The following is a 23,714-nucleotide window of genomic DNA, read 5'->3' as shown; positions in this document are numbered from 1 at the left end:
CACTAGGGCTGTTTATAAAAGGGCAAAAAGTTTGAACTTGAACACAAACTAAATGGTGAGGAAATTTTCTTAAGCAAATTTTAAGCATCTTTTCCTTTTCATTCTGTTGTCTCCAGTTGCTAGTCTATTTAAGTGTCCCATCCACTACCTGAACCTCCCAGCTGGGAGGCATAAGACTGCAAATTTCCTCAGGGCAGAAAATATGTTTCATCATGGAGGAGAGCCGTGATCGCATTACCTGTACAGGTAAATTGTCACGGGACGCTCCCCCACACTGTCGCGTTTAGGGGGGTTCACCTTGTTTGTGGCCATGCCTTTTGTGATTGTGCGCACCTGCACGGGGTTTAATGTTGTGTCTATTTAAATCTCAGCTAGTGTGTAGTCTGCTGTTATATGTAAAACACGTATGTAGTCATTGTTAAGTGTTATTGTGATCTGTGTTTTATTAAGTATGGAGGTCGTGTCTTTTGTTAATATTGTGTATGAGTGCCACCAGTGTTGTTCGTGTCTTTTGTTAATAAGTGTTTCACTTTAGTGAGGGAGTCTGTGCGTCCTGCTCCACGCCCATCGGCAATCAGGCCAGCAGAAACGTTACATAAATCTGGTACATCACATGAATCAGATCAATTAATCCCTCTAATCAGGGCTGGGTTTGCCAAAAGCATCATAAAACGTAGATCATCTTAACAGGGTAGAGTGAGTAATACACTGAACTTACTCACTCTCACTCACTCTCTCTCTCTCTCTCTCTCTCTCTCTCTCTCTCTCTCTCTCACATAAATCAATCTTAACACTGTAATGATTTTGGGAAATTGGGCCAAAATCACTTGGTGAAGGAAGGAGAATCACCCTGTACTGTGAATCCCCGTGCCTGTGAACAAAGCCGTTTACATGCCCCACCCTTCAACGGCCAGCAGGCTTGTGCAGCAGCTCACACTAGATCCAGTGGTGCACCTCTGCTTTGAAAGCTGCTCTTTTCCTGAAGTGCCATGTACCAGCTAACATTAATTATTAAAATTGCCTTTTTTTTTTTCCTGGTTGTCTGCTGCTACTTACCATCTCTGGCATGCTGGAAGAATTAAGACCAAAGGATGAAGGCCAAAGAAAAGAACAAAAATAAAAATAAAAACTAAACATGGAGATGGAAAATGACAACAGAATGGAGAAGAGAAAGAGACAGGAAAGTCATGTAAGAAATACAGATTCTAAGCTTAAAAGTCTATGAGATAATTGTCAGGCAGATCTACAATATCTAATATCCTTCTAGTTCAATAGGGCTTACAAAAGCATGTAATAGGCATACATGCACACAGGTTATACCTTTTCTTCCAGTTCTTTAATCTGTCGTTTCTGTGTCTCGATCCATTCTTCTAGCTCTTTTATTCGCTGTGTGGGAATTAAGAGAGAGCCAAGATCATTAAACAATTACCGTCAAATGAACAGTCATTCATTCCACCCTAGAACTAATGTTTAGCCTTTGAAGGATAACATGAAGGAATAATAGCAATAATAGCCATAATTTTGCCACATAGTCAGTATGCTGAGCTCTCATTAATTGTATATGTACCTTTGCTTACTTAATATATTATGCAGAAATGTGTTTTATTGAACACAAGCAGCTATTAGTTTTTTTTGTATTTAACAATAGGATTGGGAATCTGAGTTCATTTATTCTACAGCAGTTAAGCATTTCACAAACAACAAAGTAGTACACATTACCAGCAGTATTAATGATCATAGGATAACTGCTGAATGGATGCCTGTGTTTGTTCTGTACTCATCACTGCCTTTACTTGTTGAGCATGCTGTAGGAGCTCCATTCTCTCTCTGAGTATCTGAGCATCTTTCTCTCGTAATTCGCAGAGAATCTGTCTCTTCCACTGATCGACAGCTCTCCTCAGCGAATCCCGATCGCCCTCTGACAGCATCTCGGAAACTTTGGCACCCGCCTCTTCCTGCTGCAGTGCATCGAACAACATTGCTTCCAGCTCCAGGATTCGCTGGGGGCAGTGAGGATAATGAGAAACAGGAAACAGGAGGTAGGGAGCGGAAACAGGAAGAGAGACAGAATGAGAGAGAGAGAGAGAGAGAGAGAAAGAGAGAGAGAGACGCCAACAGAAATGCAAGCAGAGAAAGGGTGGGGTGTGGAGCAATGATGACAAAATTGTACCACCAGAGGGCACAAAATAGAGGATATCAATTGAGCACTGATTTTGAAAATAAATATTTTCTTTAATATTTAGTACAAGATGTAATGTAGAAAACTTGAATGTGGATGGCCTGCAAACCTTATTAGCCTGATCCATAGACTGTTTTCTGTAGTCTAATTCTTCATCTAAATATCCTTTTTGTTTACTGAAGAGCTCCTTTGGAGGTATAACACATAAGAACATATCCATCAGCAGCTAAAAAGGACAGGAAGCAGCTAAAAAGGACAGGAAGCAGTCATTCAGACTAGGCTGGATGACAGCTGGGAGCAGTCACAGCTAAGGCGACTTTCTGTAACGCGTAAGGCTACACATAATTTAGCAACAGGATATGTCCAACAAATATATAGTAATTAAAAATATATGAATTGATTGAAAGCAGGTATAATTAAATGATAAAGCTCATTTTAGGTTGTAGGTCGTAAATCCGAATTTCACCTGGTAATTTGAATGACAAATATCACTTAACAAATCTTTCTTTGACAAAGTATATGCATTTACCTTTTCACTCTCAATGTCGATCATTTTCTGCTGTAATGATGATTTGGTTACCTCAATTTGTTCTAGCCACTGAAAGCAAGGAGATTCATTCATTAAAAATATACAAAACACTAAAAAAATGTACAGGAGTGCACATGCATCATCCAAGGCATATAAAGTTCATAAGAATTTGTTCATAATTTCATAAGAGGTCTTTGAAAACAAGGAAAGAAAAGAGCAAACTGATACATGCAGTACCTTTTCAGCTAAAGTTAACACAGTCCTGGCATGGATCACCGCCACCTGCTCCTCATTGCTCAGATTCTGAACCATCCAGTGAAATTAAGGCAGAGAGTCAACCGGAGCATTTGGATGCGTTTGTACCACATGCAGCAGGGTATATTCCCCACGCATATACCCTGTGTGTAGGGACACACACATTTACATATAAAATGAACATACACTTACGGCGTTATCCCCCAGAATGTCCAGTTTTTTCATCAGGTCCGTGATGATGATGTCCTAATACATGGAAAAAGAGAATGTTACTGAACTAGAACTGATATGAGAGAAATACTGTAACGACAGCAGGTAGTGAAAGAGTAAATGTTTTACATTTACCTGAAACTTTAATTATACAATTATGAGTGAATACAACTTGAGCAATAAGCGCCTTACACAGGAGCAACCTAGCAGTGGTGAGGCTTGAACTTATGGTTACTAGTCAAGTAGTCTTAACCACTAAGCTACCAATGCCTTTTTATAACCTCATAAATGCTTTTATTGTACAAGTCAAGCATAACAAACCGTGATGTTGTTACGAACACCAGGAACCACGCTCATCCCAGCCCTGCCATGCCTGCCTCTTCTCAGAGACATCTCTGATCTGGTTCTCCAGAGTATGAATTACACACCTGAACACTATTCTCCTCATTACTACCCTCCTATTCAAGCTCTCCTCCCTTGCACTCTTTTTGTGACGTATTACCATGTTGCATACTGAGCAATCCAGATATGTGTTTGTCTTCCTGGTTTCCGAATCCTGCCTGCATTTCAGACCTCTCCTCTTGCTTGGCCCCTGGATGCCTTGCCGTGTTTTCGGCCTCGGACCGACCTGACTACAAGTACCTGCATGACTCCTCTAACCTGCCCCGTGTGTGTGTGTGCATTCGTAACAGATGTACTGGGGGCTGACCCTGCATGTCTGAGTAAACAGGCCTTCCTGGTGAAAGATGGTCCGTGTGCCAAGCGTGTGCTGACATCCTACGGCACATAGAGCTGAGTACGATATGAGGTCTGTGCTAACCCATTACAATGGGTGGGGGTGTGCAGTGAACACATGGGTGGAGGTGTGCAGGGCTGCTATTTAGGAGACATCATCTGCTAGAGTGAAGGCTGCAAGTGGTTAATCCTTCAGGTCAAGAACTACGGACTTCTTTTAGCTATCGGTATACTTCAGTACTCTAATGTCTGCTGTGTTTTGAATAGCCTTAAGTATTCTGTTTACAAAGCAGTGGTTTGGATAGAGACTCACTGTGACCCCCTCTGCTTCACAGTACACCTGTAGAGGACTCACTCCCTCTGCAAACAGGATGCTGTGGATCTTCATGGCCGGAGACCTCCTCTCTCTCTCCTAAAACATAAACGTAAGAAGATTAAAAAGATTCAGGGGAAAAATAAGAAACGAGAATATCAAAAAGATTCAGGCTCCATTCAGACAATGCTCCAAGCTGATATGATCAGTGTTGCGTGATCAGACAAGCTGTTGATGTGAAGCATTGTGCTGAAGAGCATGTGAGCAGTAGACTGTGATTCAACATAGAAATTTGAACAGATGTTCTTTTAAGGTAAGTCTTGGGATAAAATAACAAACATATTGCATGAAACATTGAATATAATTTAGATCTGAGGACCTTAGTACCCAACACGTCCAGACATCGGTACTGTGCAAACAATATCATCGCACGACATCTATATACCGCACTGATGTGTAAACAATATCAGCGCACATCAACACGCAGCAAAGATCTGTATAAAAAGACGTCGTAAAAACATCTGCACACAGCACTTTGCGAGGTGTACAACTTCCTTGTCGTACTTACTTCCAGTTCTAGAATGCGGAACTCCATGAGTTCATTCTGGTCTTTTACATCCTGAAGCTCATGCTTCAGGCGTACCTCTTCTGTCTCCACATCCTTCAGCTGTTGAGGAAACCATGGGTACACACAAATCATTAGAGCGTTAGCATTTGGACGTGTTGCGTGTGGGAAACTGAACTGAGTTGTACACGGCTCACCTTCTCAACGAGGTCCTGGTTTCGGTGATATAAGGCCTGTTTCTCTTCAACCCACTTCACATCCTGCGAGGTAGAAGAAATTACAGAAGGCTGATCCCTCTGAAGAAGGTTAAGTGCTAAGATTTCATCTTAAATTAAATGCAACTGTTGTTATACTTCTATAATTTGCAGAACTAATGTTAAACAAAAATATAATTCAATTTAACTTACTAATTAAGTAATTAAAAGTGAACAAAAACAACATTTTAGCAGCATGTTTTCTTTTTGTCATCCATAATGGGTCGTGACCTTGTTTGGGTCAATGGTTGCTGTTGCACAAAGACCTTTATTGAACTTTATTTGAAGTCCTTTTAAAGTTTTGGAGGCAACAGTCCAGACAGGATTCTAGTTCATTAGTGGGAGGAAGATAAGTGTATGTCTTTGGACCTTAGACCTGCCATTTCCTCTTGGTCTTCCACATCTCAGCCATATGTAATGAAAAACTAATCTCAGTATTTGGTGGGAAGCTGATCAGAACAGAGCTGGGTACTGCTTGGAGCCTTGCGGGTCCTCGGGTTAGTACCACATGAGATGGAGAGAGGATCGTACCTGGCCCTGCTGGCTCAGCACACGCTCCAGGTCAGCTATCCTGGTCTGGTAGCGGCTTAGCTCTGCCTGCAACTGCTCTCGCGTCTACATGTGAATAAACAATAGCATCAATGAAAGGGATATTTAAAATAAAAGTCTGCAGCTATTTAAACAGACAGATTTACACACAAGTAACACTTTATGTTAACATTCTAACTCTAATAGAGACTAATACAGTGTGACATTTATATTTAATTTGGAAAAACCTTTATTCATAGTAGTTCCATCGGACCTCTATGACGTTACAGTGCATCAGAGTGTAAGTAATTCACCTTGACTTCCTTTTCAGCATCAAAGGTCCCGCCCACCTGCTCCTGGAGTAGGGCATACGCACGCTGAAGAGCCTGGTACTCCATCGTCAGCTGACGGAACCTCAGCTCCGTTTCTTCTTTGCGCATTCCCTACACACGTCACACCAGAATGAGTGTACACAGAGTTTCACATGCACACAGAAACACACAACAATCACACAAAGGTGTATCCACCTCCTCTAGATCATCGTCTGGCGTGCAGGGGGTTCTGTCGGTGTGGTAGGATATGGAAGAGCCATCCGAGTCTATAGAGCCTTCCTCGTCATAGCCAAAGAACGTCTCGATCACTGGCTACAGGAAAGAGAGAGAAGACACAAATCAAAAGGAAGGCAGAGAAAAGGGGAAATGATGCAGAAAGTTCTCACGGGCACATCGGTTAAGGTACATTATTGATCTTCTTGAAAATACTATGGAAACAAACATGCAGGAAACAGTGACTTGTTCCGCAAATCTCTCTCTGAAACTGAAATGTAGCACAGTGCCAGGGCCTTTTGTGGTGCTGTGCGAGCGCAATTGTACTTTGCAGGTCTTTAAACTCCTCTTCCTGCGCACGCTGTCCTGCCTTCTGTATCTCATCAGCACGTCTCTCTCCTGGAGGACAGAAAAGGTCAGTGGCTCAAACAAGACACATCTGAAAGCCATTTTATTGCAGGATTGCACTTTTATAATCTGAATTCATATTTCAATATTACAAGCATGACCTTTCAGACGTGTATATTGAGACAGTATTTTAAGTAGTTTTTTTGTTTGTTTGTTTTTCTTTACAAAAAAATACTTGGATATATTGTAGTTATATAGTGTTTATGCTAATGCTTTATACATTCCTGTGGAAGTGTAATGACTAGCTTTGCAATTATTTTAATAATACTACACAAGAACCACATCCTTTGATCAGTCACGGTTCAAGACTTTTCTGATTATTAATGGTTCTACTCTAATTCTACTCATTCCATGTAATGTTGGTAAGACTTTATTTGCATGCGTCTTGCCTGTTTTCAACCCTAAACCCTAAAACTGACCTAAAACCTAGCCCTGCATGGGAAAAATAAAAGGAGGTTTATAAATGTTAACATTTCTTGTATAATGAATTCTTAGCTGAAGCTATTTTTGTCTTGAAAATTTTAATCATGTAAATGCAGCAGCATAAATAATTAAGTATAGTTCAGGACTGACTCTGCATGTACAGATCAAACCAAGGTTTGGCATGTGTAATGCACAAGGCTATTCTGGGCAGTGTTTGTGTTGCTCTGTATGTTAAACAGTCTGCCTGAGACTCCTGCAGCTTGCTCTCTTATGTGTTTTTTCAACACTTTTTCATTTTTCTTCAGCTGAGCTCCTTGCACTTATTGAAGAGCCTAATGATGGCTAATTACACGGCCTCGTTTCCCGCAAAGTGAACGAATGGCTGTGAGAACTTACAATTACGCTCTTCACATATCCAGCTGTTTCAAATGCCTGCAAAAATAAAACATCCAGTAAAGAGACATTATCCAGAACAGACGTTATAGACATTTCCTATTCTAAAGACATGTTAGCAGGACATGCATTTGCAAAGCAGGCATGGTCTTATAAGAAAATACACAGAAAGCTATTTTGAGCCACAAAAGCATGTTTTTATCCTCTGTGGAAATGCTATTACCAGCATGGTGTTTATACTCTTCGGTAATACATTTCACTAACAGTAATTGCTAACCTGAATGGGTTCAAGATGTTTTGTGAGTGACTCAAACTAATACAACACCTGAATGCATATAACTGTATGGTACTAGTCCACAAGGGATGTGTGTATGCGTGTGAGTGTGTGTGTATGTGTGTGCACAAGCGCATGCACATATACATGGGAGTAAGCGGGTGAATTAACAGGAGGAGTTGTCATGGCGATACCTTGGACAGATCGTCAATGATGTTCTGCTGTTCAAGGACCTGTAATCTGAGGAACTCGATCTCCCGCTCTTCCTGGCTCTGGTCCAGGTCGTTTAGAGAACTCGGCCTCCGCAGTGTTCCCGCCTTCTCCTGCTGCCAGACACAGTGCATTGCAGTTACCCACTGACACCTGCTAACACCCAGCTCTACTCTCTACCTCACCAGGTGCTATTACCCCAATGAACCACACTGCTAGGTTAGCCACTGTTAGCCTCTTTATGACACTCTGCTACTTTAGCTCCAGATTAGCCTGACCTATGCACCACTAATGCGGTCATCAGTAAGTCAGAGCAAACCCAGTAAATAACTAATGCCAAATAGATGGTTATTATTATTAGGAAGTTCAGTGATTCTCAAGTCTTATTCAACATTTTTATTTCAAATTCTCTACTTGGATCTGATCGTGGTTTTGATGCACAAATCAGGGTGGATTACAGGCTATTCTAAACCTGGCCAGATTCTTAATTACTTTCCCGGGGCAGCCCAGCGCGTCACGGTTTTATGTTTTCTCTGCTCCGATGCACATGACTGATCTCACAATGTGCTCGATGACTACCTAATCAGATGTGTTAGTACAGGAAAACCAGTGGAGAGCAGCGGCCCTGCAGGACTGGAACAGAAATGCTGATCTCTGGAGCACCTTCCGAGGTATACCCTCCACTTCAGCGAAGTAACAGATATTCATAGGTGTAACAGTTACAGCAAGGCAGACAGACTGGCACCACTGGGAAAGCCAACTAACCTCTCTCATCAAGTGAAAAAAATCCAACCCTACTATATCAAGGAAAGTGAGAGGTGTTCATGTGCGCAGAAACCGAGCTATAGATTTATACATCACCGACGGGTGATTAAGTTTACTGGGCTTGCTATGTGAATTTGAAATGCTATTAGCATTTAATTAGTTATAACCATGTTGTGTGATATTAATCATGTTTTGTTTACTTGACCTTAAAACTGTGTTACAAACATTCAGTATGGAATGCACTGAATGCTTCTTGCAATTGCTGCGATATATTTTTCCACTATTGTTAATTCAACTGTAAGATCAAACAAAATGTATCTACAGGGCACAACGATCATTTTGTGAGGTTCAGTATTGCATCTTAGAGAATCAGTTAATATGATCATGGTAGTGGTACTCTAGAGTTGAAAATCTCAACAATAAAACTAATGTGAGAGAAAAACAGGCTAGTCATGCCCTCGTTTCTGAGCATGGAAATGGTAAGAGATGTATTTCAAGGTGAAAGGCATTGTATAAAAAATAAGCAGCCTATATTTTAAAAAAGGAAAATTAAGCAAATAAGTAGAATACAGAAAAGTACACAAATATAAATGACTACTATACTATATAGAGAATATATATATATAGAAGAGTATTCACTATAGACATATACTGTATGTAGTAGACTACCACAGTGTAAGAACACATATTCAGGACAGAAAGATTCTGATACCTGCGCTGAAGATTCTGATACCTGTGCTCTATGTAAATACTGTTAGGTGAAGTACTGCATGTTTGATGTGTCATACCATTTCTATGTTTTCCTGTGTGATGAAACGCAGTTTGTTCTCCATGCGTCTGAAAGAGTGAGCCAGCTCTTCATTCTTACGACTCAAACGCCTGTTCTTATCCAGGAGTGGCTTATACTGGCTCTCTGCTTCACGAAGACGCTTCAGCTACACACACACACACACACACACACACACACACACACACACACACACACACACACACAAACAGTGATCAATCATAAAATGAAAAGTACCTGTCTTAATATTTTGTAGGTCCCCCTTGTGTTGGCAAAAACAACTTTGAGCCGCTGAGGCAGAACTCCATAAGAACTTTAAAAAAAAAAACAACAAAAAAAAAACAACAAAGTGCAGTGTGCTGTAGTAAAACTCGAGTACACAGGGTTTCCATAGAAACAGGAAATTTGGGACAGAGGTCCTTCATCAGCTGGGCAAGCAAAGTGCTTCGGAAGTTCTACATAAAGTGCTTTGCTTTCACAGCTCATGAAGGACCTCTGTCTGAAACCTGTTGTTTCTCTGGAAACCTTGCGCAATTTTTACTACTCTCTCTCTATACACTTCAATGCGCAGTTCAGTGTCTCCCAGTGTTGTGTCTCTCCAAATTGGCCACCTTACAAACAATATGGTTCTATAACGCCTACAATAGCACCAGTGTGCCAATAATGTACTACCATTACAGTACATGACAACGGCTGATTTACTCTTGGTACAGATAGGAAAATTTAGGTTAGGACTTCCTTGTTCTGTTTATTTTTCAAATCTCAGCTGAAAAACACAAACTCTACTCAGAATAGTAATATCTGTCCTCTTCATAGATGCTTTTTTTCTTCTTCTTCCTGAGTGTGTTCTTGTACTATTACACTGTAAAGAGAGTGTTGTGCTTCCTGGAGGAGAAGGGGAGTCACCCACCAGCTCGTTGCGCTCCTCCGACAGCAGGGCGTTGCGGTCTTCTAACCTGCGAATGACAGCACTCAGCTCTGCGATCTTCAGCTGGAAGCGCCGAGCGTCCTTCTCATCCAGCTGCTGCACCTGCAACACAAACCAACTGCAGAAAAGTGGAAAGGCACAACCTCAAGCACCGCAGACCTGGGTCCCAAACACCTGCTGGCACGGCCTGGGTCCCACACGCGCAGAAGATGCCAAAACCATCAGTTTCCCACAGATGGCCGCAAAACCCCGCCAGCCGCAAAACAGTTCAATGCAATTTGGATAACTTATTGATCTCTTTTTTTTGTGCCTTTCTTTCAAGACAAGAGAGAATATCATATGTGAAGAAGGAACCTGCAAAAGTAGCAGTATTAAAGGTTAATGGGTGGACTGAATTTTTTTCCTTTACAGCAAGACCATTTTTGACCTGTACCATGATGTTAAGATGGAAGAAAATTGAGTGAAATGAACATCAAAAGTGCCAAGTACATCTTCCAGTGATCTGATTTGGCCAAATCTTCTGTGGGTGTGAAAGGAAGGCATCAAATATCTTTAATAGCACACTCTTCATTAAATTTTAAAGATCAGTCTTTAAACAACTCTGAGGTGAGGAACAGTAGCAACCAGCCTTTAATGACATCACATTCTCCATACAGCAAAAGTAAACAAATTATTAGATCGGTTTAAATATTGAAAAAAACAAGAGAATAATACAGAGTCAATTGAGAGTATCGGGCAGTACCCTGTATGTGTAAACAGGTGCACACAACCCACAGATGCAGTTTTATGCATGTTTACACATATACAAGGTAGTGGGTGCATGCCATGTGTATACGTGAACTAGTGTACATGCATGTTTTCACAGCACTGAGTATGTATAACCACATGTAGTTAACACTCACGCAACATGTGGGAAAACCTGATAAACACTGTCTACTGTGGTGTCTGGGAATAAAAGCATATTATCTGGTCAAAATAATAATAATAATAATAATAAGCCCAACTCAAGCCCCAGTATTGAATAAATATCGGTTCATTATAACCGATATTTGTGTATTAAAAGTGTTGTGTATTAAAAGTGACATTCAAGCTGTTAAGCAGAATCTTTTCTGGAAGAGTTCTAAGAATTTCAACATATCTTAATCACACTTAACACCTTTGCAAAAACACAAAAATATCATTCCATTTTTTCTGGCTCTGTAGATTTCAAGAGGTCTGTACCCAGTAGGTGCAGGAGATGATTACTGATCAATAATGAGTAGTAGTTGGTCTAAATGTTTTTTAATGAGTGAGCTCCATGTATCTGCGGGGAATGTCTGCAGTGAAGATCAGAAACGGAGAGCCAAGCATTGTCAACAAAATACAGCGTGATGTTGGAGATGCATGGGGATTGACATAGCAGAGGTTTAAGGATTAAGGCTGATGCTGTTACAGCCTGGTGTTGTGGGGTGTGAAGTGTGCAGTCTATTTTTCCACAATCAGACTTATGATAAAAAAAGAGATAAAAAATGAAGAATCCCTTGCAATCGATATATAGCAATTACATTTGTTTTGACTTGTTATTTTTACACAACGCGTTTTACTCACACAACAATATGTGAATAAGTTTAAACCACACTTGTTACTTTAAACCAGACTTGTTTTCAAAAACAAAAACAAAACAAAAAAACAACGGTATGAATCTTAGAAGTGGAGATCCCAACATCAGTCCCACTCGCCATGGTTATTACTATAATTACTCTGTTCCATTCCGTGCTGAGGTCAATATGCAGGTTACTGCCGTTAATTTGCTTGCTGTGCCACCTGCATAGTGTGAGGCAATCCCCTTGATACATATGCACATATTTTGCACTCAGGTAACTGTTGAAGCATTGAAGAGCTTACAGCAAGGTGCATATTAATAGTTCCTGTGCTCTTAAAGAAAAGCCCAGTGCACCAGTAGAAACGCTGGTATGAGTCTAAAGAATGAGTATTTACACATGTAAACCAATCATTTACAGTTACTGTTGTGCTGAAAAGCAAATTCACACATGATGAAAGTTGCCTCTATATGCTGAAGGAACATTTGTTTTGGTTCAGAATCCAATCTAAATGGCAGTAGCACACTATCAGTCTCCAGTAAACTCCAGGCACGTGGGGTCTCCCAAATTTACACCGCAACAAGCCATCCTCCAATGGTAAACTCTGTGTTTGTTGAGGAAATGTTGGGTGTTATGTTTATGAAGACTGGCAGCATTCAGGTGTAATGACTGCTAGCTTAGCTCAGAGGTGTCCTATTACTTCGCTATTGGAGTTTTGTTTTGGGTTTTTTTTGTTTTGTTTTGCCGTGAACTCACAGCACGGCTGCGATCCAAAGTCCTCTCTATTATTCCTGCTGCTGCGGTGCGGAACGCTGAAGCAGTTCCTGACTGACACTGCAAAGGGAAAAATCAAATGAATGTTTGAACAGCAGGTAGGTGCAACCTTCACCAGAGATTCAGGACACGTGCAGAAAACTGTTCCCAGGACCAGTGCTGGTGGGCGGAGTCAGGCTGCAGGTAGGCGGGCACTTAGAGGAGGGAAAGCTGCTTACAGTGTTAGCTGTGCTCTCTGCTGTGTCTCCTGCAGCGGCTGAGCATGGGCTCTCCTTCTTGGGGCTGGCGTCTGTGAGCAGGGCCAGCTGCTGCTGCAGTCTCTGTACATGGCTGGCTTGCAGCCCCAAGTCTCTTTCCAGACTGTACACAGTCCGCTCTTTAACTTTTATCTCATCCATCTACAGGACAAAACATAGCACAGTCATACACATGCACACACACACGCGCACACACGCAAACTGCACACAAGTCTGCTCCTTGAATTTCATCTCATTCCTCTTATATGGCACACGCACACTTACACATGCACCCAATCTCACACGCACACCACCACCCACCCGACTTCTCAGTCAACTCCATACCGCTTAACCATCTCCAGGCCAAACCGTAGCACAGGCTAATATCAGTCATATTTACAATCACAACCTCCCCAAACACCCACTGTAACAATGACAATCATAGGTCCACGCTTACTAGAGCCCTATTTTCATGGGCATTATATCTTTGTATGAAAAACTGTAAATGAAGCATCGAAAGTTAACAATAAGCAACACTGGAACTGTTAAATTCAATTTCCAAGAAGTCAAAAAGTCATCCTCATTGACAGCACAATGACTTCAGCTCAGGAACCCTGTCATTGTTGAGGAAGGAAAAGAAGAAGAAAATGTATATGAGTCAAATAACGTGCAGGGTAGGAATGATGCAAAATCCCCCAGGAGTAAAATTCATAGACACACAGACAACAGAAAATCACATCCTCTGAGTGGTGTGAAAATCTGCAGCTTTAGGGAATACAAATAGCCTTTAGAGTATGCAGTCAGACTAGCTTTTAAGGGCTGGTTTCATCTTATGTGTGTTTCAGTTCTAGAGAAAGATATGTCCTCACATTCCCTGATTTACTGATCTCTTGAACACCAAGTGTTGTTGGTGTAAGCAGAGTAGGTACATTGGAAAAGCTTCACTCTGTCTCTGTCTCATATGTACAGGCACACACACACACACACACACACACACACACAAACACACACACACATGCACACACACATGCAAGCACACACACACTAGTCACTGATTATATTGGGCTGGTAATGGTACTCAGCTCCCTAGAATGAGAGAGATCAAACAGAGTCTTTAATAATAAAATATTTAATAATTTAATATTGCTATCACATAAATCCTTAGCGAGACCTTTTACAAATTAGAGCTCTAACCAGATAGATTATTAACAGATAGATTATTCAGATGCCTTTAGAAAGAACCCAGCCAGATTTGCAGAGTTTCAGCAACTGAATTAAACCATAAGGAACAACTGGTAAAACCATAAGGAGCAAATCTTTAAGAATGCCACCAGCTGACAAAAACCAGTAATGATCAGTATGACACTGTACCATAGTTTAACTCCAATGAAACAGGCCTGATTCAGTGTTGCCATCTCAAATTACATTAAAAAGTAATTCCATATTAAAAACAAAAAAATAAAATGAAATATATTGTGGACTAAAGGGTGAAGATATTTTGAAGGACTTCAGGCAGTGTCCACATCAAACACTGTTTTCATAGTTCCAGTCACCTCCAATGTATAGATTCTTCTTTACTCTTACACAAACAGCGATGTATTAGTTACTATGGCATGTATGCAAGACCATTTCAAGCAATACAAAAGACCAGTAAGACACTGATGGTCTCTGATGATTAGTGTGTTGTTTGTTCAGGCCTGAGCGCTAAATTTGTTAAACTCCCTTTCTCTCGCTCGCTCTCTCTCTCACACACATTGTCTGACATGTGAAAAATGGCTTGAGCTCTCCGCCTGTCAGGTGCCTCACAGCGACGCGCCCAAGTATAGACGTTGCCGTGGTGATAAGAGCATCCTGGGGGATAGTCTGTTTGTGTAAGAAAGAGAGAAAAAGAAAGAGTTTTGCCATGCAGTCTCCTCTACCTGCTCAGTACGATCAGCCCACATGGACACTGTCCTCTGTCATAAAGAGCTCTGAAAAGCCTAACGAGCCAATAACATCACCAGTGGCGCCGGAACACAGCTGCCTAGCAACAAGCCGTATGTGATAGATCTATCCGTCTCGAGCCGCATGGCATCATTTTGCTATCAGGATTAGCAGAGCAGTGTAGACTGGCCTCAGTTCAGTCATCAGATGCAAAACTTCACACAGCTAAGCCAAAACACACCAGGACATGGAGGCCTGCTCCAAACAACCTAGCGCTTCAAGTAGTCACAAACAGCACGATAACACTCCTACTACCATAGATAGATATGTGGCACTGCACTAGTTTTTCTGGAAGGCTAATTTTGTGGAAGGCTGTCTTAATTACAAGCCATATGAGCCAAAAGAGACCATTTTTATAGTTTTCATTCTCTTTTAAAATGTAGTTACATATGATGTGCAACTCTGCCTGGGACACTCGATTACCTACTTTCTTACCTGTTACCTGACTTTCTTTTAGTCCTAAAACCCAACCAAAGAATGACTTAATCCCTGGTGAAACCCAACACAATGACACAAACTCATTCTTTGAAAAGCAGTACATGGGGTGAGATTGATCCGATGTCTCCACACACAGTTTGACACAGATATCTGCCCCATCAACAAAGAAGGGGTGGGGGAATTCTGTAATCCCCATTCACAGTAAGCAGTGGCTCTCTAATTGAAATGTCAACATCCGGGACTGTGGAGTTTCTCTTTCAGATGAAGGACTTCATCATCCATGCTGGAGGCTAATCCAGTCATGCCTGTCACTCATGGATTCTGCGCTGTTAACCTCATTTCACGTGGTTTATTGGCTTCTAAAATCTCTAGATTAACATGTAGAGTGACTCAATTGCAAAGGCTCAACACTCCCATCTATAAACATGTAAAATATTTAATTCGCATGAGCACTGTTACAGCACCATGTAAAAGCATTCAATGCCCATACACATCACCAGATTAGTCTGGGTTACAAATGAGACTTTGATTTTGTACTGTCATATTTGATTTTTAAAAGACTGACCATGAAAATAAATCCAAATGAATTTTTTTCACAGATTTCCATAGATGTGCCTTAATGTGGGCACATTAGTCTTACAACTGGTCTCTATGAATCATTAAATAACTTCACCTATCTTAATTCAAGTACCATTTTTCAGACTGTGAGTCTCAAGGAAAACTTAGAGATACAGTTACAGGAATGCACAAGATACAAAAAGGCTGCAAAAATAATATCCATGTGTTTGCATATCACAGTGCACACTATAGGATCAATAGTGAGGAAATGGAAGCTGCATCACACCACCCAGACACTGCATTGGCAAGACCGTCCCGCAAAACTCATAGACAAGAAAGTCCCGCAAAACTCAGCATCAGAGCAGGAAGGAGACTTGTGAGGGAAGCCATAGAAAGGCCAATAATCACATTGGAGGAGCTACAGAGTTCAGTGGCTGAGACAGCAGTCAAGATGCACCAGTCAGTGATATCAAAAGCTTTGCATGCAGCTCTGGCTGTGTGGATGAGTGGTGGTAGGCAAGCCATTAGGGAAGAAAGAACATGTCAGACACATCAGAACTTGCCAGAAAGCATCAGCTAAAATGTGAAGGAAGGTGTCGTGGTCAGATGAGAAAATTGGGGGAAAATGTGGCAGCTCAGTGGTTAAGGTATTTGACTAGCGATAAGAAGGTTGTCAATTCAAGCCTCCTCACTGCCAAGTTGCCACTGTTGGGCCCCTGATCAAGGCCCTTAACGCTCAGGTTGCATTCAGTCATAATTGTAAGCCACTTTGGATAAAAGTGTCAGCTAAATATAAAATGTGCTAAATAACTTTTCAGCAGGACAAAGATGCCAAGCAGACCACAGCCAAAGAATGGGTGAACACCACTCTCAAAACTGGTAAAATAATTCCTGTGAGAATCATTTTTGAGTTTTTAATTTTTCTTAAACGCTTGCTGATAAATAATGGATTTTGGCTTTGAAAGTATAATTTAAAAAGCCTATTTGTTTGCAATAAAAATCCTGTAGTGAACAATCTTTTTAAGTATCATTTGTTATCCAAATGGCTCTAATGAGTTAAGGAGGTTGAACACTTTTGCAAGGCACTCTATGTGACCAAAGGGAGAAGGAGAATGACCTGGAGAAGAAACCACAACTGGACTAGGGGCTGAAGTACGCTCTTGCTCTCTGCTCAGCTGCCCAGGGGAGACTGCATTTCACAGCTTGGCATCACAGACCAAAACAGCCACTGAAGATGTTCTTCTATCTTCAGAAGGGTTCAACATTGAACTCTCACTATCCTCAGTCCAGAATTCCTCCGTCGACAGCATCAGCTGTTTCCCAACTGGTTTCAACACTCAGGGCATTCCTGACCTATTCATCTTTCGCTTCTTTACTGTTCTCCAGTAAAGAGAACAGTAATCTCCTCACTGCCTACTACTCAAAATGCCCTTACTGCCCTGACTGAGACGTCTCTTTTCCTCTATGTAATAACACGTTACACGGAAGCCCTTCTCGCGCCGAACCTCTTCAAAGTGTCACTACGTTCCGTGTGGAACCAGTAAGGAAAAACAGCCGTCTGTATCTCCGTCTCTAGCTCTGGGCACTGCAGATGTTACCAGAGCGGACCAGAGCAGTCTCATCTGAACCCCTTCCTTTCCTTTCCACCCTCTTTTCCCCCTTTTCCTTGCTACCATTACCCTTTGCACCCTTTCATTGCCATCCTGTTTCTTCCCTGTTCAATCGATGGAAGGGTTATGCCAGATTTCCATCATTCACTTGCTCAGTAGTAGAAGTGAGTCAAGGTGACTGTACTTCCATGACTCAATTTCACGGGCTTCCTCAGAGGTTGTGGGAAATTCCTCTGCATTTAAGCATGGATGGGCAAGCAATCCTGATGAGATGACAGAACATGACTATCCTTGGAGAAGGTAATTGTGAAGCAGAGTTAAATTGCCAGGATAGAAAAATGTTATGGCAGCACTAAAGCCGGTAAGTGGCATCACAGGGATTTTGCCCTCTGTTCAGGCATGGTTATCTTATCATGACATAAATGGCCTCCTTCAATACCTCTTTAGAACCAATTATCTCCTCTGTTCAAAAGGTGAGCATTTTGTGATAATAGCTTTCAGCTTCCAGTGGCTGGACGGTCTCCTTTGTCCTCTGATAAGAGATCTATACACAAGAACTACACTCTCCTGCACACCAACAAATGTGCGTTCCCTGTGGCAAGGGGTTCCTGCTGAATGCTTCCTGCTGAATGTGGTGATGCGATTAAGAGCAGGAACCCCTACACCGGCTGTGCTGACACGCCAAACACAGTGGCACCCTGGATAGAGGTCAATAGCTCTGTAACCCATAGCAACACCAGTGAGGGACTCCCCCCCCCCCCCACCTCCCCAATCATCCACACCTCCTGCTGCTCCAGGATGTAGCACGGCAGTAGGTTAACGCAGCCGCTCCCGCAACCAATCTGCTGGTTGCAGAGGAGGACAGGATATACATCATTCACTATTTTCCATGGGGAGCCAAAGCAGTGGTGCACTGTAGATTGTCTGGTTTTATTGTCAGCACAGCAATCACTGATGAACATTCAGCTCTTAGGACTGTTTTCACACTTGTACTAAAGCAGCTAGCACACAGCCAAGACTACAGAAAATTGAAGAGAAGAACAAAACAGTTGTATATTGCATTAGATTATCCGACATATCAATTACCAATATAAGGCCAATATGTCAAACAGCTTCCTAAGAGATACACTGCTGTAGACATTGGTTCCTACCACAATATACATGCACTTTATTTATAATTCAGTTCTCATTAAAGTCTTTGATTAGCTGAACTTGGTGTGTCAGATCAGAGTTGGTGTTAAGATCTGCAGGAATGGTTCTACCAGCAAGGCTACAGATAGCTGCCATAAAGCACCTCGATTAGCTGAATTTGTGTATGTCAGATTATGGTTAGAACTGAACTTTGCCTGTCTGACACTGCAGGATGGCAATAACTGGTCTAGGGACTTATAAAATCTTTATACCAGAATGAAGTGTTTGTCACAGAAGCCTGCTTTTAAATCAAATTTAGTACAAATGGATATGCATGAGGATTGATGTCAGATGTACTGATGTGCAAGCCTTATACAATTCAAAGTGCCAGAAAGTGTACTGGAATTGTAATGGACACTCAGCACCCAGATCAGTAAAACGTGAATGCAAGAAAGATGGTTAGAGTTACTGAAATGCCATAACGGGAAAAAAAAACAAAAACAGTAATGTTCAAACATCTTCATTGCCAAAGCCAGATCTTTCAAAAATTTCCCTTTCCATGCATTTATGAATTTTAGTTTAATCTGAGTGTGGTAAATCAGCCCAAAATGGTAGGTGGGTAAGGCAGGAAGCCAGTGGCACGCACCAGTCTGCGAACCTCCCTCTCACACTCTTTCTTGATGCGACCAATCTCCTCCTGGTGGAGGTGGTAGACGCTACGGATCTCCGCTGCTTTGATCTTGTCGGCCTGCACGGCCACGCTCAACGCCTCCTCCATCTGCCGCTTCACTCCCTTCAGCTCAGAGATCTCCTGCTGCAGCCGTGAGCGCTCCACCTCAAAGCCTCGGCGCGCCTCCTCCCGGGCATCTGCCATCAGCGCCGACTTCACCTGTAGCATATAGACGGTAACACCTTACATGCACTCAAGTCAGAGTTTTATTCATATATACTTTCTAGAGTCTTGTCCAATTATAACATCCAAGTGTATTTGTGAAGAAATGACATTTTTTACTCAGAGGTCATCCCGATTCACATTTCCACCTCTGCATTCTGGTTTGAATTTGGAATACCTCTAGGTCTGGCAGATGGTTGTAGATCTCTAGGACTGGCATATGTTGATGGAGCTCTAGGATTGGTGGATTGGTATAGATCTCTAGGACAGGAGTAGGGCACCTGTTCCCTAAGGCAGTGTCTCCCACCACCAGCCATGGAGGCTGTTCAGTACTCTACCACAGGTGGTTTAAACTCATGAAGGGCTTCTTAATTAGCTGGTTAGCTGAATCAGGCATAATTGAAAACCCCTACTGCACTACAGCTGATTCAAATCAGGTGTGACTCATCACATAATTTCCAAACCATTCAGGCTAGATTTGTAAGAGCAGAGAAATAATAAATCTAGAGACTGAAAGGCTGAAATAGAAAAAAAGGTGCTCTAAGGGAATTCCAGAACCCCGGCACCCTCGAGACCTCCCAGCTTCCCACCTTGTCCGCAGAGCCATCTCGGAGCGTGTAGACAAGGGCCTGCAGCCTCTGGATCTCGCCATCTTTGATCTTGATGACACGCAGCAGCTCGGACTCGTGCTGGCGGAGCAGGGTCTCACGCACGCCGTGCAGCTCACGCACCTTTTCCTCGTGCAGCTTGGCACGCAGCTCCGTCACTGCCACGGCGGACTTGTGCTGCTCATGGCGCACCTCCTGGCTCTTCTCTCGCTCCAGTTTACTCACCTGGGAGATGGGAAGGAGGAGTCGAGGACGAGGAAAAGAGCTGAACCACCACTGGTATGCAGTACTGAAGCTACCGCCAGAGGGGGCTTATTCACACAGCTGCTAAAGTGGCTAGTAATGTGTTTGATAAATGATCTTGGCAAATGTGTTTGTGGTTTTGTACAAACAAAGAGAGGGTCGGGCAGTTCTCTGCATGAAGCGGCACAACATTTGTGCTGCTCTAACATCTCCTTTAAGACATGAGTCATCTTAATTAAGTCATGTTTAAGTCATTAATTAAGTCATGTTTAGGCATGGGATGATATGAAAATTTCCTGTCAACAGATCAGTGACCAAAATTAATACAGTTTTTGGTGTTTTCACATTGTTAAAATATTCTGAAAATGTTTAAAAGCACTATAACCGGTGTAAATACTTATTTTTAATGTTAAAATATGCTCACACAACAATCATAATAATAATAATCATCATCATCAACATCATAATAGAACCTTTTAAAAACAAGTTTTCAAAGAATTTTGTGATAATAAACAAAATATAAAAAAAGAACGAGAAAAGAATAGGAAAAAGAAAAAAATCTAAAAAAGCACATTGCCTTACAGTAAAGCAAAAAAAAAGAAGAAGTCCTAACTGAATGCAATAAGAATTAATGAATGCTTTGTGATGTTTTTTTGATGGCTGTCAATTGATCTCAAACTTTCAAGTGGATAAGTACAGAGCCTGGAACCATTATTAATGACTAGCAGGCTCGCCTTCCTTCGCTGGGTTTCTGGGATGAGATTTGCATCAGAAGACCTGAGAGAAACAAAGGCATAACAGATATATCGCTAAGGGCCAAAACCACAGAGGTGATTAAGACTAATGAAAGCATCTGGGAATCTACCCAGATACCCAGCAGGGTTTTCAAAATCAGTGTAACTCAGTAATAAGAGTGAGGATTCTAGATTCTGCATTCTGAACTTGCAAATTCTGCAAATTCTTAATGGAATTCTTGGGAAGGTCAGGACAGCACTGCAATAATCTAGCATAGATATAACAAAGGGACGGAGGAGTTACACAATTTTAGCATTGGACAGATTGTCACAGATTTCAAAAATATAATGAGTTGAAAATATGCTGCTTTACAGAGGTCACCAATATGGTTCCTGAAACTGATGTTACTCTCCAAATGTTTTACATGATTTTGGTCTTCACCAAAAAGGAATCCAAATTAAGAAATTCATCTTTCTCCCAAACTTAAGTTCCATTAACCAGGACTTCGGTCTTCGGTCGATGGCAGGAAGCTGTTAGACATCCACTGGTTGATTTAGTACAGTAAAGATCCTATTGACTTGTAGGCATGTGCTGAGTACAGATATAGCTGGGTGTCTGCATATAGCAAATCTATTGATTATATCAGACAAGAAAACTAGGGGAAACATATAAAGATTAAATAATGAAGCATATAGAAGCATATAGAGATTAAATAATGAAGCATATAGATCTTAAATAATGAAGGCTATAGAAGAATATAGAGATTAAATAATGAAGCATATAGAGATTAAATAATCAAGGGCCCAGAATTAACACTTGCAGGACCTCATTGGGCTCTGTTTAGACTTTCTCTTTCTACTATTGCAAAAAAGGGACCTCTAGCCTGCAAATGGCCTTTTTGAAAATGCTTAATGAAAGCCACATTTTGATGCATAATCTTTAAATGAAATCTCTCTTTTTAATATCGACTCCAGAAGGGCCCAATTAGTATTGAATGTGCTCGTCAGATGATGATTCTTTCTGCAGTGTCACAAGCTTTAGGACTGCTAAACAATCAGAACCATAACAGACAAAATCACACTTAGATTTTACTGCCATTTAGTTAAATTTTGTCTGTGGTTTCCACATGTTTGCGCTCCCCTGGGACACACATTGCTGCATTACAGATAAGGGCCAACCTGCTGCAGCGGGTGTTCAGGCTGGCCTATTAATAGACTGTTGCTGTGTGAAGACACAGCCCTGATACAGAGCACTCAGGGTAATACTAAATCACTGCTTACTCATACTGACCCAAACTATTGTAGCACAACAACAACACCTCCACACACATAACAATGAACAGTGAAAGAAATATACAGATTTTCTTGCAAGTTCAAAACAGGCATCTGAATTTCATGCATTGCAGCCTCAAGATAACTGTCTGCAGTAAAAAATAATCCCAAGCAGCTTTCAGTAGCTGTGTGTTGCTATTCGCCATCTGACCTGGTTTATCCTCTTTGAATAACCTGTAGTAATGGACCACTGTTCCAAAGTAAACATTAGATGCTACACTGGGAAGCTAGAGCCTTGTCGCGATGCATGACAGCATCAGTACCACATCAATAATACTGTCTTAAACCCACTGTCAATAATACTGTCAATAATACTGTCTTAAACCACTGGCATCTTAGATTTGACTTAGATCTTAGATTTTGCAGCAATAGGATGGTTTATTAGGTTCCGGTTAAGATGAACAGGCCCAATATGAGCGGTCACTAGTAATAACAAGTCATTTTGATCATTAGTGATGATTTTTCATATCGGATATGTCTGAGCCCATCAAAACACTTAAAAAAGATGCACTATTTAATAAGATTATTAAATGCAAAAGCACCTATGTCACCAGCAGTAGATACAGCCGAAATATGATTATTCCTGTGTGTGACTGCCGCTGTGAGAGCCAAAATCCCAGCAGACATGTCTCAGGCCTGCATGCCAAGTAAAAATCTAGATACAGGGGCCTTAAGATCTAATTCTTATTATAAGTCAAAGTCTGTGCACGCTTGCGTGTGTGTGTATGTGTGTGTGTGTGTGTGTGTGTGTGTGTGGCTGTATGGGTGTACCTCTGTCTGTCTGTGTTTTTGTGTGTGTGTGTGTGTGTGTGTGTGTGTGTGTGTGCGTGTGGCCAGATGGAGCCTATATCCCTGAGGTACAATATAATGGCTGGACAAAACTGGAAATTTGACCAGGCCAGACAGTCACTGAACATTCACTTCTATGACCATAGGGGAACACACAATCCTCCCATTCTGTGTGTGTTTTTAACACAGTTGGAAAGAGTGTATGGGCTCTGCATGGTTTGCAGCTGGGTAAGGGAACAGATGTCGATAAAGACTGCAGTGCTGGAGGGTAAACTATTCTAGAAGCTTTAATCTAGGACCAAGTCATCCATTCCATTAATTAAGGTCAGGAAGGAAAGAAATCCCTACATACTGAGTGAGCATAGTTGTTTAGTAAATGCTATCTAAAAACTGGGGCATTTAGCAAACTGCACTGAATACACAGTATATATGTAGTTTAAGTGAAAAACAAAATATATTAGATAAGCTGTGCGCACACAGCATGGAGTGAGAACTGGAGGCTGGA

General features: G+C 41.5%; 1 protein-coding gene across 13 annotated transcripts in view; it reads right to left on the bottom strand.

Moving 5' to 3' along the window:
* Nucleotides 1-23,714, bottom strand: part of jakmip3 (Janus kinase and microtubule interacting protein 3) — a 36,818-nt gene that overhangs the window by 2,332 nt on the left and 10,772 nt on the right. For 3 of the 13 annotated variants that reach the window (XM_081697060.1, XM_081697058.1, XM_081697059.1), the window contains 21 exons: nt 20,094-20,336; nt 19,258-19,500; nt 12,874-13,053; nt 10,284-10,403; nt 9,375-9,521; nt 7,806-7,937; nt 7,341-7,376; nt 6,441-6,512; nt 6,096-6,212; nt 5,883-6,011; nt 5,572-5,655; nt 4,984-5,046; nt 4,790-4,888; nt 4,222-4,320; nt 3,150-3,209; nt 2,946-3,011; nt 2,709-2,777; nt 2,289-2,366; nt 1,794-2,000; nt 1,321-1,386; nt 1,057-1,129 (listed from right to left, as the gene is read on the bottom strand). In XM_081697060.1, the coding sequence (XP_081553186.1) occupies nt 1,079-1,129; nt 1,321-1,386; nt 1,794-2,000; nt 2,289-2,366; nt 2,709-2,777; nt 2,946-3,011; nt 3,150-3,209; nt 4,222-4,320; nt 4,790-4,888; nt 4,984-5,046; nt 5,572-5,655; nt 5,883-6,011; nt 6,096-6,212; nt 6,441-6,512; nt 7,341-7,376; nt 7,806-7,937; nt 9,375-9,521; nt 10,284-10,403; nt 12,874-13,053; nt 19,258-19,500; nt 20,094-20,336 (2,361 nt within the window). In that variant the 3' untranslated portion in view covers nt 1,057-1,078. Of the gene's footprint in view, nt 1-1,056; nt 1,130-1,320; nt 1,387-1,719; nt 2,001-2,288; nt 2,426-2,708; nt 2,778-2,945; nt 3,012-3,149; nt 3,210-4,221; nt 4,321-4,789; nt 4,889-4,983; nt 5,047-5,571; nt 5,656-5,882; nt 6,012-6,095; nt 6,213-6,440; nt 6,513-7,340; nt 7,377-7,805; nt 7,938-9,374; nt 9,522-10,283; nt 10,404-12,873; nt 13,054-19,257; nt 19,501-20,093; nt 20,337-23,714 lie in introns of those variants that run through there. The other 10 variants (XM_081697070.1, XM_081697061.1, XM_081697062.1 and 7 more) reach the window with 10 other exon arrangements.

Source organism: Electrophorus electricus, chromosome 15, assembly GCF_041902795.1.
Source record: "Electrophorus electricus isolate QZ-2024a chromosome 15, ASM4190279v1, whole genome shotgun sequence".
Classification (NCBI taxonomy): domain Eukaryota; kingdom Metazoa; phylum Chordata; class Actinopteri; order Gymnotiformes; family Gymnotidae; genus Electrophorus; species Electrophorus electricus.
This window is presented reverse-complemented; position numbering and strand designations above follow the sequence as displayed.